Below are 13,805 nucleotides of genomic sequence, written 5' to 3'. Positions count from 1 at the left end.
AGAGAATATTTTATTGCCTCTATATAAATCCATGGTATGCCCATGTCTTGAATACCACACACAGATGTGGTTGCCTCATCTCAAAAAAGATATCTTGGCATTGGAAAGGATTCAGAAAAGGGCAACAAAAATGATTAGGGGTTAGGGAAGGGAGACATATGAAGAAAGATTAAGACGACTGGGACTTTTCAGCTTATAAAAGAGGAGACTAAGTGGGGATATGAGAGTTCAATAAAATCATGACAGGTATGGAAAAAGTAAATAAGGAAAAGTTATTTACTTGTTATCATAACAGAAGAACTGGGGGGAGGTCACCAAATTAAGTTAATCGGTAGCAGGTATAAACTAACAAAAGAAAGCTCTTCATGCAGCGCATGGAAGGCCTGTGGAACTTAAACAGGACTTAAACAGTATGTAAAACAAACAAACAAACAAAACCCCCTAACAAACTAGATAAATTCACGGAGGTTCAGTCCATCAATGGCTATTAGCCAGGATAGGTAGGAACGGTGTCCCTAGTCTCTGTTTGTCAGAGGCTAGAAATGGATGACAGGAGAGAGATGACTCAGTTACCTGCTCTGTTCACTTCCTCTGGGGCATCTAGCATTGACCACTCTCAGAAGACAGCATATTGGGCTAGAAGGACCTTTGGTCTGACCCAATATGGCCATTCCTATATTGCTGGCCAACAACTTCCCACGGTCCACTCAGAGCCTTGCCTGTTGCATCCCCACACATTGCTCAAATACACCAGCTGTTAGGGCAAGTGTGTGCATCCCTGCATGTTGTGCACCAAGTAGGAAGGGGCAGCAGTCTCCACGCACTGCCCCCACCTCCAGCACAATCCTTGCAGCTTCCACTGGCCAGTTTCTGGCCAATGGGAGCTGCCTAGTCTGGGCTTGAAAGTCCAGGTGGTTCAAGGCGTACCCCTCCCTCATGGCGCATACACCACGCAGACCAGCACATGCTGGCCCGAGCAGCGTGTGGGGGCACGGCAGGAAGGGAGCCTGCCTGAGGGTCTCACTAGGCTGCTGGCCAGGAGCCACTTTAGGTAAGTGCCTCCTGGCCAGATCCCACACCTGGTGCCCCCTAACTACACCTCAACCCGCTGCCTCGGGTCACAATCCAAACGCTCTGCACTGCCTCCTGCATCCCTGCCCCAGGTCACAACCTCCCTCCCAGATCCTGCACCCCCTCCCCAGATCAGAATCCCCTCCAGCACCCAAACTCCCTCCCAGATCCAACATCCCCTCCTACAAACCAATCCCCTACCCAGAGCTCTTTTCTGCACCCAGTGTGCATCCCATATGCTGCACTCTCTCCATTAATATCATGGAAGAATGCAGCACTTGACTACTTACCAAACCTTGCAATGCCCCCACTCAAAAATTATAGCCCACTATTTTCCATCTTGAATCATTACCTCCAGACAGGGCACTGCCTCTATCACATTACGTTAAGGAAATACTGAAGTAAACAAAACCACTGAGAAGACCGTGTTTTAAAGCATGTATAGCACATTGAGTACTTACTAGACTGCTTCACCTTTCTGTAAACAACAAACACAAAAATCCCTATAAGGGACAATGCCACTGCCGCTCCAATTATTATCCCAGTTAGCTGTAAGGAAAGGTTAGAAAAAAGAGTGAGTAGATTTAGAATATTTCAAAATTTTGCAAACCCCTATAGCAAACACTCAACGAGGTGCTCGAATGGCAATTCAGGGCATGTTCAGAAATCCTCATTTAAAAAAAAAAATAATAAAAACGGAGAGACCCCACTGTAATGTAACTAAGTGCTACAGGTTGAATCTTTCTAAGCAGGGCACTCTCTCATCCAGCAACATCGGTAATCCCTCATGATTTTAGTTAGCTAGATGACCACTTATCATGGGTTTGCCGAAGTTTCCCATGATCTCATGAAGTTTGTTTACAACCACTCAGTGTTCTGTGCTGTTATTTAACTGTGCCCAGTCAGGATGGAAGTGTTGGTAATGCTGGTAGACAAATAGTTACCTCCCGTGATCCAGCAAATTCTCTCATTTGGCACCAGCCAGGTCCCCAAGGTACCGGACTATAGAGGTTCAACCTGTATATCATCTAAAGCATTTCACAATCTCCCTCCCATACACTCATCCCTGGGATCTTTTGCTTCTAATTGAAAGACGTGTAAATTGAATCAGTAGGTTGGACATGGGGTGAAACCCAAAAACTAACTCCACTTCTTGCATTGCAGTAAGGTGAGATCATGTAACCCAGTCAAGCTTTGATTAACTTCAGTGGGAACTGTGGGCCACTGCACATGTGCAGAATTCACATTCACCACAGGTGTTTTCTTCCTCTGCAGAAAATGCATTCTGCCACAGATGCACTATAATTACACCTTTCATCCAACAGGGGTTGCTGTGGTACCAGAAGAGTGCAGTCAGCTCACTGTAGATACCAATAGGGAGAGAGCAGGGGTGGGTTATCTCACATTGACATGGCTGCATGGGGGAAACGGACAGAGCAGGACACACATGCTGCTGGGAGGTTCATATGGACTGGAGTTCAGAAGAGCTAGTAAGACCGACAGCTGAGGGCAGGGACTAAATGAGAATGGGCCAGCAGAGATGGCAGGGGTGTGCAGGGCCACATAGGGACAGTGGGGTGGGAGGTGGCTGAATAGGGTGCAAGAATACATGGGGACAGGGGCACACATATTTGACCACCTGTTAGAAGCTAGGGAATTGACCAGAGTCTGCATGGGGGAGGCTCCACAACTCCCTAAAGCCCAACCTCCCAAAAAAAAGTTCCATACTTCCCACAACCAACAACTCTCCAGGTCTATTGTCATTTAAATGAATTATTACTCAAAGTTTTCAACCAATATGCTTAGTAAGGAATCTACTTGTCAAAAACACTTCCTGAACCTTTTTGGTTGCCTGTATCATGACAGACATACTTGCTGGCAGGTATTTTGAAATAAAATTACCAAAATAACTGAAAACAGCATGATAATATTGTGTTAGTTTGACAAATGAAATATACAGAATTTTAAAATATTGTGTGCTGAATTTTATTTTTGGCACAGAATTCCCCCAGGAGTACACACGGTACCCAAGGAATAATATGTAGGCTACTTACACATACACACACACACACACACACACACACACTTACATCCTCTCTCTCTCTCTCTCTCTCTCTCTCTCACACACACACACACAATATCTTACATTCTATGAATGAAAGTTGTATTATTACCATAGTAGTTTGCATTCGGTCTTCTACAAACTGAAGAACTCGAGTTCGTAGATCTGTGCCTTCTGGGAATTCAGCCTAAAATCAGAACAGAAAAGGTACCATTAACCAGCTTAAGAAAAAGGCTTGCAAAAACTGAAGGTTCTTGAAGAGTATCTGTACACACAGCAAGAAATTTCACCAACAGCATCTTCATATCTGGTCTCATGTATCCAAAGGAAATCTTTGACATTTATACAGTGTCCTCCTTTCAAGCACATAGTAAAGCACTTAGGATGTAACAGATTCTGTGAAATATAGGGTATGATCCTTTAATTCCTTATTAAATCCTACCAGTATTCTAAAAGCATTAGAATCCATACACCTTTGATGTATGTGCCACATATCTACAGCTACAAAAGAACTAACTAAGGTGCTTCCCCAATCCCTAAATAAGTAAATAGCCAGTGATAAAAGTCAACAGCCTCATCCACAAATACCAACCTGCATGCTCCTCCTCCCCAAAAGCCTGGGTATCCTGCTGGTAAACAGAGCCGGACCATTTCAGTCATGGGTTGGGGAGAAGTGTGACCAGGGACCTCTTCATGTCAGCTGGCAGAGGGCACAATGGAGTTTGACAGGGATCCCTTGGGTCAAGCAATATGTACTACTTCACCAAAGGGCAGCAAGTACGAGCTCTACTAATGGTCATAACCACTGTGAAATGTAAATAAGGATAATATTTAAGAAGTTATGTATATCAGAGGTGAAAGTTGTTATGAATGGGAGCTGCAAAGGAAAGCCTAAACTTACCTGGAGAGCTAGGAAAGCGTTAAGCCAACCTGCCTCTGAGGGAGAAGATTTGGGGGAAATATAGCAAAGAGCCAATAGCAGCTGGAGGAAGAATTCAAACCTGAAACTGAATCACAACAGCAACCTTCCTTTGTTGGAAAAGAGAGGAGGAAAAAAGCTCTTCCAGAATAGCTCCTCTGGACTCATCAGAAAGTGTGAGTAGGGAAAAGTTTAGGTAGTCACATAAGGTTTATTGTTTTCATTGACTGGGAGGTTGGGAATTATGTCTGAGCTGGTTATTTGTTCCTTTTGTTCTCTCCTGTAATCAAGAATCTGACCTAAGGTAAATCCCTGTGTTTTGCTCTAATTTATGGTTTTTAAACACCAAGCCATTTTACGATGCTTCCAAGATAGTCTTGTTTTAACAATGAAAGTGCTTTTTCTGCCACAGACACTTTACCAGAGAGCTTACAGCTTCCTGCATGGTTAAGTGGGGTGTTTTTTCCCCACGCCCATTCCTTGGGAAAAGGATGTTGAAGATTTTGCCATCAGGGAAGAGATTCCAAGAGATTTCTTTCCTGGGAAGGGGATTTTGCACACTTGATGGTAGCAGCTGATAGTGTTTGATTTCAGGGAAAACTGAAATCAGGAAAACTTTTCTTTCTGGGAGTTGCAAAGACGGGATCTACCAGTGTTTTATCTGGTTAGCCAGCCCCCATTACCTGAAGTCGAACTGCCAGGGCAGGGAAATCAGACATGACAAAAGTAATTTAAATTTCTTACAGGTGCGGGGGGTTGAGGTAGGACAGTATTACGACATCACATCAGACCAGATGTGAATGTATGCCATCCGATAAAATGTAAAAACTGAACACTGAAAAGGATTCATCATATAAAATACTGTAAACGTAAAATATGTGTAATTAAAGCAATAACTCTGATTCTCTGTTATTAATGCCGTCTCATTCCCATGGGAGTGCATGCAAGGTGGGGAGGCTTAGGGTAAGGAATGGATATGTGTGAGGGAGGTGCAGGAATCAGGGCAGAGGACTGGGAGTAGCAATAGGGTGACCATCCGTTCCATATTGGGCAGGACGGTCTCATATTTGGAACACCAAAAAAGTGCCCTGACTTATTTTTTAGAAGTGACTCATTGTCTGTATTTGGGCCATCGCCCACATCCCTGAGCCTCAGGGAAGCAGGGGGAGCATGGGCAGCTGCCACCTCCCCATGGCTCCCGGAGGAGGGCCAGGGGCTGCCACCTCCTTCCCATCTCTCTGAGACTTGGAGGAGCCGCTCCTTCCCCACATGACTCTCTGTCCTGTATTTGGGACAGGGAGATATGGTTGCCCTAAGTAGCAGGGTCTCAGGGCAGGGGGAGCCGGGTCGGGTTTTATTTTGGGGTGAGGGATACAGGAGCCTCATGGGAAGCAGGGAGGCTGAGGGAATGGAAGGAGCAGGAGTCAGGGCTGGGGTCTGGTTACCTTCCTGGCCTCAAGGGAGCTGTGAGCTCTCTTTGGGGCCACTGCTGCAGGGAAACCATCAACAGTGAAAGTGAGACCTCCCCGGCTTCTTCTCTGGGGCCACTGGCAACAGTGCACATTAGGGATGGCCCAAGCTGCATCCCAGCTGGCTCTTTAAACAGCAGAATAGCTGTCTTAGTCTGTATCTGCAAAAACACCAGGAAATCCTGTGGCACCTTATAGACTAACGGATATTTTGGAGCATAATTCATAGTTCTTAAGGTAAAGCAGGTCAAGGTGACATGTCTCAGACAAGTTCACTTCAGGCACAAGGTAACAGATGCTTAGACCTCCCTGTCTAATCATACGTATACTATCAACGCTGCAATGGAGGCCTATATACATACAGAGCCAAATATCAATCAAGAGATGGCAAAACCTACAAAAAAAGGAGTAGACGGGGGGAAGAAAAAAAAAAAAAAAACAGGAGGGTATCCTGTTGATGAATAATGAAAATTGTTTTTCCAGAGGTGTCTGCGATTCATAAAGGCAGCACGCTAACAGCATAACTTGTCTCTAACGGTGGTGGGATAGATGCCCAAGAATCTTGGGTATCCCCAGGAAGTGGCAAACAGAATACATTCCCAAGCTCAGTCCTGTCAGCAGCTCCTTCTCTTGTAAGCTAAGGGCTTTCAGTTCAACCTCCTTCACTAACCTTAACTGTGGCCCAGGAGAAGAGACATTTAGGACCCCTATAAGCAGGAACCAAGCCATTTAGGTGTTTATAATTGACAAGAAACACCTTAAACACCACTCCAAAACCAACTGAGTCACTGATGTCATGCGCTACCATCAAGAAATGATCTGTAATAAGCAGCAAATTCAGTATCTCAATCAGTTTAAGATGCATCTGTAAGTAAAGGGCAGTACAGTAAGACAGCGGAACCTCAGATAAAGGTAGACTAGCCTGTATCCAAACACAGAGAAGCAAGTTCTTGGACAGACACAAAAGAAGTAGTGATTTCCTGGCCACTGTGGCTCTGAGCTTGGTTAACATACCTGAGGATCCAAAAATACCCTGCCCTGGCAGACTCTTGTACAATCAACGCTTCAGCCGTAGTCAATAGGAGATTGGGCACATGCAGACTCTGATATGCAGCCACCTCTGGGACGATCATGTTTTTGGTAGGGTCAGATAATTGTTAGCATTCTCCAGGAGAGACAAGATAAGTCACTATTTTGCAGAGCTCACAAACCCAACTCCAGCTACAAGCCCACTCTCTAGACTCTAGAGGCTTGGCTCAGAGATAAGAAAACGGTTCTCTGTCCCTGTCCCAGCTGCAGCCTTACTAGGTCCTGAGCTTGAGCTCTCACAGGATGTCTACATCAGTCATCCCCAAATCATGGCGCACTCCATGACTGGTAGGACACAGCAGGGCTCAGGATAGTGCCCACAGGAGGGCAGAGAGGGAGCACCACCCAGTCCTGCTCTGCACCCACCCAAAAGACCGAGTCTGTCAGCCCAACTCAGAGGCTCACTGCCACAAGCTACGTGGACATTAGGGTGACCAGCCATCCCATTTTTAATAGGGCGGTCCTGTAATCAAACTCTGCTGCAGGTGTCCTGACTTTCTTAAAAACAGGCAAATTGTCCCATATTTTCAGTTCTCCCTCCACAAATCAATACTGGTAAGCCCTGATGCTGGATGGATAGAGCTGTTGACTTAATCCTTATGCTGCTATTTTTAGTCTCCCTCCTTTCTGTCCATGCAGAGTAGTTTCATTCACAAATCCTTCTCTCATCTCTTGTGTTCTCTTGCTGCCAGTGGGATCTCTTTCCAATAATACTGCAAAGACAGGGGAATGAGGAGCTCACTTTTGTGAGCAGGCTAGTCCCTGCTTATTTAATGGATTTTATGGTGGTTAGAAAGCTGGCTAGATCATCAGGCTCAATGAGCAACAATCAACAGCTCAATGTCTCATTGGCAGCTGGCATCAAGCAGAGTCACCCAGGGGTCAGTCCTGGTGCGATTTTGTTCAATAATGTCTGCATAGAATCATAGAACAGTAGGACTGGAAGGGACCTCGAGAGGCGATCGAGTCCAGCCCCCTAACCTCATGGCAGGACCAAGCACTTTCTAGACCATCCCTGAAAGCCATCTATCTAACCTCTTCTTAAATATCTCCAGGGATGGAGATTCTACCACCTCCCTTGGCAATTCGTTCCAGTGTTTGATCACCCTGACAGTTAGGAACTTTTTCCTCATGTCCAACCTGAACTTCCCCTGCTGCAATTTAAGTCCATTGCCTCTTGTTCTATCCTCAGAGGCAAGGAAGAACAAGTGCCCTCCCTCTGCCTTATGACACCCTTTTAGATACCTGAAAACTGCTATCATGTCCCCCCTCAATCTTCTCTTTTTCAAACTAAATAAGCCCAATTCTTTCAGCCTTTCTTCATAGGTCATGTTCTCTAGACCTTTGATCATTCTCGTTCCTCTCCTCTGGACCCTCTCCAATTTCGCCACATCCTTCCTGAACTGCGGTGCCCAGAACTGGACACAATACTCCAGCTGAGGCCTAACCATTAATGATATGGATGATGGGTTGGTTTGCACCCTCAGAAAGTTTGTGGATGACACAAAGTTGGGGGGTAGGGGCAGGTAAATAAGATGGAGAACAAAGATAGGGTCCAGAGTAACTCAGACAAATTGGAAGACTGGGCCAAAAGAAATCATAAGGTTCAGACAAGAACAAGTGCAGAGTCCAGCACTTGGGACGGAATAATCCCAAGCACTGCTACAGGCTGGGGACAGACTGGCTAAGCGACAGTTGTGCAGAAAAGGACCTGGGGATTACAATGGAAGAGACACTGTATAGGAATCAACAGTGTGCACTTGTAGCTAAGAAAGCTAACAGCATATTGAGCTGCATTAGTCAGAGCAAGGCCAGCTGCATTAGTCAGAGCAATTGAGGGAAGTAATTATTCCTCTCTATTTGGCACTGGTGAAGCCACTTCTGAAGTACTGTGTCCAGTCTGGGGCCCCCATGACAGAAAGGCAGGCAAATTGGAAAGAGTCCAGCAGAGGGCAACAAAAAGGATTAGGGGGCTGAAGCACATGATTTGTAAGGAGACGCTGCAGGAACTGGGCTTATTTAGTCTTCAGAAGACAGAGCAGGATCTGACAGCAGCCTTCAGTTACCTGAAGGAGATCTCCAGAAAGGATGGAGCCAGGCTATTCTCAGTGGTAACAGATGACAGACCAAGGAGCAATGGTCTCAAGGTGAAGTGGCGAAGATCTAGGTCGGATATTTAAACGCAAACAACTATTTAACTAGGAAGGTGGCACAGCTTTGGAACGGGTTACCTGTGGAGATGCTGGAATCTCCATCCTTAGAGATTTTTAACACCTGGCTTAAAGTCCTGGCTGGAATGATTTAGTTGGGGTTGGTTCTGCTTTGAGCAAGGGGTTGGATTAGCTGACCTTCTGAGGTTTCCTCCAACCCTAATCTTTCATGATTCTGCAAATAATTTTGCATTCTTTAACAGGTTAGTCAGACATCATTATACTGGGCAAGCTAAATTCCAGATTCTGGAAATACCGTAACTGCTTGAATAACTGAAAGAGTAAATATAGAAACCCAGCATACTGTACCTCAAGGTTGGAGATATCCTCATCACCCATGTCTTGGAGACAGGCAGAATAAGAGAGAGAAGAAAACCTAGTTAATAAGTGACACTCATCATTCTCACAATTAGCATTTACATCCTTAACACAAAGTGCTTAAAAACTTATGCTCCAAGCTGATTTATTTATCACTAGAAGATTTACCTGGCATTGCTCAGGTCCTTAACTCTAGTAAGTTTTGTTTTAACTCATTTAAATCACTCTGCTGTGGTGGGGACGGGGATGAGGAGTTCAGTACACAAACTGCCCTGGAGACAGAGGACAACCCAAGCCCTTTCTCTCCGCAGGAGCTTGGGGACCAGTGAGAAGCAACTGTCCATGATTGCTACAGGGGACACAGCCGGGGAAGGGTACAGAGAGACACACAAAGATGCACAAACAAACGAACTCTGTGGAATATATCGTAGACAGCTACAGTAGACCCCGGCTTACTTGGCGGCTGCTTTCTTGCAACCCACTACGTTTCAAGCGCAACTCAGGGGAGCCAGGAAACCGATGAGGACAGCTGCCCTGGTCAGTTTCCCTGCTCCTGCCAGTGGTGGTGGCTGGGAGCCTGACTCTTGGCTACTGCCACTGACAGGAGCAGCTGCCACCACTGACAAGAGCGGGGAAACCTCTCCTATCGGGGTGGCAGCCCACCATCCCTGACAGGAGCCAGGAAACAGACCGGCACTGGCTGGTTAGTTTCCCCACTCCTCTGAGCAGCATTAACCCAAAATACACACAACACAAGTGCACATATCTCAGAGGTCTACTGTATTTGTTTCTTCACCCTTGCCCTGTGCTGTCCCAGTGGGGTTACAGCTGTCCCAGTCCCCATCTCTGGCCCCTTGCTGTCCCCCTGTGGTCATTTTGCAGTATAACTAACTGTTCCTCCCACTAGACCACTCTCTTTTCATTTTATGAGAAAAAAGCACATTCCAGGCACATCCCATTGTACTGACACAATCAAAACCTTGTTTTGTTTTAAGTTATGATACGAGGAAGCTGCAAATCAAATTTGGTGGTCCAAGCTCTTACCGTTTAGAAAGAGTTCTTGAACAAGCAAACTCACAGACAGACACACAATGTTTCTAAACTATGTAGTAGAAGATTACTAGGCAAGTTAGTAGAAATACTGCATTTTTCTTCACCTTCCAGAGAGAAGATATTGGATGCCCCAAGTTCCTCACTGAAAGAACAAAGCAAGGCTGGGGAACCCACAGCTTGCCCTGATCTAGCCAGTGAGGCCCAAGGCTCTCCCCAGCCCTCTTGCAGCCGTGCCAGACAGTGCTGGTGTGCCAGCCACACAGCAAGTCACCAAGCTTCAGCACTGTCCATGTCTCTGGAATGCCAATGCCAGCTCCCCACTGTGGGGCTGGAGATGCGCAAGCCTTGTGAGCAGGATCCAGGCCCATGGATGCTGCCTGGCATGGGGAGGAAGTGGCTCAGTAAGCAGTTCAGGGAATCTGTCCCTGTGCACGCTTGCAGGCTCCACCACCATCCTTCCAGCTGGCTAGGAGCCACAACCAGTGGTGGGTGGGGAGGAATCTTCAAGTACAGAGACCCGTACCAGGTGGGCACCTCAGTCCCTTGCCACTTCCCACCCAGACCCCACACCTCCACCCTCCCTCCTGCCCAGACCCCACACTGAACTCTTGACCTTTGGCTCCAACCCCAGACTATAGAGGTAACCCACAAAATCTACTAGCCCCAGACCCCCATAAAAGTTACACTAAACATGGGGTAAAGCTCTGAGCATCAGCACTCCTTTCCCTCCACCATGAGGCTGGAGCACAAGGGGAGAGTCTCTAATTTTTTTTTACTTGCCTAACAATTATGGGCCCATTACATCTGTGAGGAGTAGTCTCAGAGGGTTAGCCATGTTAGTTTGTAACTTCACAAAAAACAAGCAGACCTGTAGCACATTAAAGGCTAAAAAATTTATGATGGGTATAGCCAAGTGTCCTGTGGTTCTATAAAGTTTGTTTGCAGCCACCAGTCTTGGCTCTCAACATTCTGTGCTGTTATTTAGCTGTAATTTTATTCCTAAATGTCTTCTAAGAGCCCATTAAACAGTGGAATAGCTGGTAATGCTGCTGGACAATACTAACCACCCACCGTCAAGCAAATTCTCTGTTTCTGCACCTGTCAGGTCCTGATAGGGTTGAACATAAGAACAGCCATACTGGGTCAGACCAAAGGTCCATCTAGCCCAGTATCCTGTCTGCTGACAGTAGCCAATGCCAGGTGTCCCAGAGGAGGTGAACCGAAGACAACGATCAAGCGATTTACCTCCTGCCATCCATCTCCCGCCTTTGACAAAAGACTAGGCACCATACCTTACTCCTTGCTAATAGCCATCTATGGACCTAACCTCCAAATATTTATCGAGCTCTTTTTTAAACTCTGTTAGAGTCCTGGGCCTTCACAGCGTCCTCTGGTAAGGAGTTCCACAGGTTGACTGTGCACTGTGTGAAGAAAAACTTTCTTTTATAAGTTTTGAACCTGCTACCCATTAATTTCATTTGGTGTCCTCTAGTTCTTGTATCATGGGAACAAGTAAATAACTTTTCTGTATTCACTTTCTCCACACCATTCATGATTTTATATACCTCTATCATATCGCCCCTCAATCTCCTCTTTTCTAGACTGAAAAGTCCCAGTCTCTCTAGCCTCTCCTCATATGGGACCCTTTCCAAACCCTTAATCATTTTAGTTGCCCTTTTCTAACACCAATATATCTTTTTTGAGGTGAGGAGACCACATCTGCACACAGTACTCAAGATGTGGGCGTACCATAGTTTTATATAGGGGAAGTAAGATATTCTTCATCTTGGTTTCTATCCCTTTTTTAATTATTCCTAATATCCTATTTGCTTTATTGACTGCCACTGCACAGTGTGTGGATGTTTTCGGAGAACTATCCGTTATAATTCCAAGATCCCTTTCCTGATCTGTTGTAGCTAAATTTGCCCCCATCACATTGTATGTATAATTGGGGTTATTTTTCCCAATGTGCATTACCTTACACTTACCCACATTAAGAAGTGGGTCTGTCCCACGAAAGCTCACCTAATAAACCATTTTGCTAGTCTTTAAAGTGCTACTTGACTGCTTTTTGTTTTGATAGTGTATAGACTAGCACGGCTTCCTCTTTGTTATTATTACCCACATTAAATTTCATTTGCCATTTTGCTGCCCCATCACTCAGTTTGCTGAGATCTTTTTGAAGTTCTTCGCAGTCTGATTTGGTTTTGACTATCCTGAACAGTTTGGTGTCATCTGCAAACTTTGCCACCTCACTGCTTACCCTTTCTCTAGATCATTGACGAATAAGTTGAACAAGATTGGTCCCAGGACTGACCCTTGCGGAACGCCACTAGTTACCCCCTTCCATTGTGAGAATTTACCATTTATTCCTACCGTTTGTTTCCTGTCTTTTAACCCGTTCCCAAACAATGAAAGGATTTTTCCTCCTATCCCACGACCATCTAATTTACTTAAGAGCCTTTTGTGAGGGACCGTGTCAAAAGCTTTCTAGAAATCTAAGTATACTACGTCTACTGGATCCCCCGTCCGCGTGCTTGTTAACCCCTTCAAAGAACTCTAATAGATTAGTAAGACACGACTTCCCTTTACAGAAACCATGTTGACTTTTGCTGAACAAATCATGTTCGTCTATGTGCCTGACAATTTTATTCTTTACTATTGTTTCTACTAATTTGCCTGGTACTGAGGTTAGACTTACCGGTCTATAATTGCTAGGGTCTCCTTTACAGCCCTTTTTAAATATTGGTGTTATATTAGCTGTCTTCCAATCATTGGGTACCGAAGCTGATTTAAAAGATAGGTTACAAACCACCGGTTGCGAGATGTGGACAGTCCCAAATTTCCATGACAAGCCCTGCAGCTTGCGTTTACGCAAAAATGCCGCATGCAGCTGCTGAGGTCCCCCATTCCTGGGGACCGGGGAGGGGGAACCTCGGCAGCTCTGCAGGACATTTTTGCATAAACACAGGGTGCGGGACTTGTCATGAAAAATCTCTGCCCCCAGGCGGGGTTCCCGAAGCGCCCAGCGCTGGGGCTGCCAGGCTGGCTCTGTGTCCTGCTCACACTTTCTGAAACTCTGGCAAGCCTAGAGGGTGCTGGACAAAAGAGGCTCAAACTCCATTACCTCGCCCACCCTGCCGCCGAGCACGAGGGCAACCCCCCGCTGCAAGCAGCAGCGGCAGCTCCCGCTCTGCCCCCCAGGCAAACACTGGAGCAGGTCTCCCCGCGCTGCTCCTGTAGCGCCAGAGCCAGAGCTCACGGTGGCAGCCCCGCCTCGCAGCAGGGGAGCCGCCTTTGTCCAGAAACACAGTGTGTAACCCGGCACCTCCACCCCGTATCGGTGCCGTATCATTCACTCCTCCGCCCCGGCCCCGCGTGAAACCCCAGAGCGGGTGGGGGCGGCTGCGGCCGCCAGGCCCCGGGGCTGCTGAGGCGAAGCGGGTGCCCGCTGCAGCGCGCTGGCGGGACTCACCGAGCGGGGAACGGGGGAAGCCGGCAGGAGGAGTCAGAGGTTAGATGTCAGGTCAGAGGTCAAACCGGCACCGCCCCGTCCCGACGCGTCTGGTCGGAAAACACTCTGTGCGCGCACGCGCCACCACGCGACGTTTCCT

General features: G+C 46.6%; 1 protein-coding gene across 3 annotated transcripts in view; it reads right to left on the bottom strand.

Annotated features, from left to right (window-relative positions):
* Positions 1-13,780, bottom strand: part of PNPLA7 (patatin like domain 7, lysophospholipase) — a 255,620-nt gene extending 241,840 nt beyond the window's left edge. For 2 of the 3 annotated variants that reach the window (XM_075015265.1, XM_075015266.1), the window contains exons 1-4: positions 13,667-13,780; positions 9,130-9,161; positions 3,246-3,320; positions 1,533-1,620 (exon numbers count right to left, since the gene is read on the bottom strand). In XM_075015265.1, the coding sequence (XP_074871366.1) occupies positions 1,533-1,620; positions 3,246-3,320; positions 9,130-9,159 (193 nt within the window). In that variant the 5' untranslated portion in view covers positions 9,160-9,161; positions 13,667-13,780. Of the gene's footprint in view, positions 1-1,532; positions 1,621-3,245; positions 3,321-9,129; positions 9,162-13,666 lie in introns of those variants that run through there. The other variant, XM_075015267.1, reaches the window with a different exon arrangement.
* Between the last annotated feature and the right edge of the window lie 25 nt (positions 13,781-13,805).

Source organism: Carettochelys insculpta, chromosome 21, assembly GCF_033958435.1.
Source record: "Carettochelys insculpta isolate YL-2023 chromosome 21, ASM3395843v1, whole genome shotgun sequence".
In the NCBI taxonomy this organism is placed as follows: Eukaryota; Metazoa; Chordata; order Testudines; family Carettochelyidae; genus Carettochelys; species Carettochelys insculpta.
The sequence above is the reverse complement of the archived record's forward strand: the minus strand, read 5'-3'. Positions and strand labels throughout refer to the sequence as shown.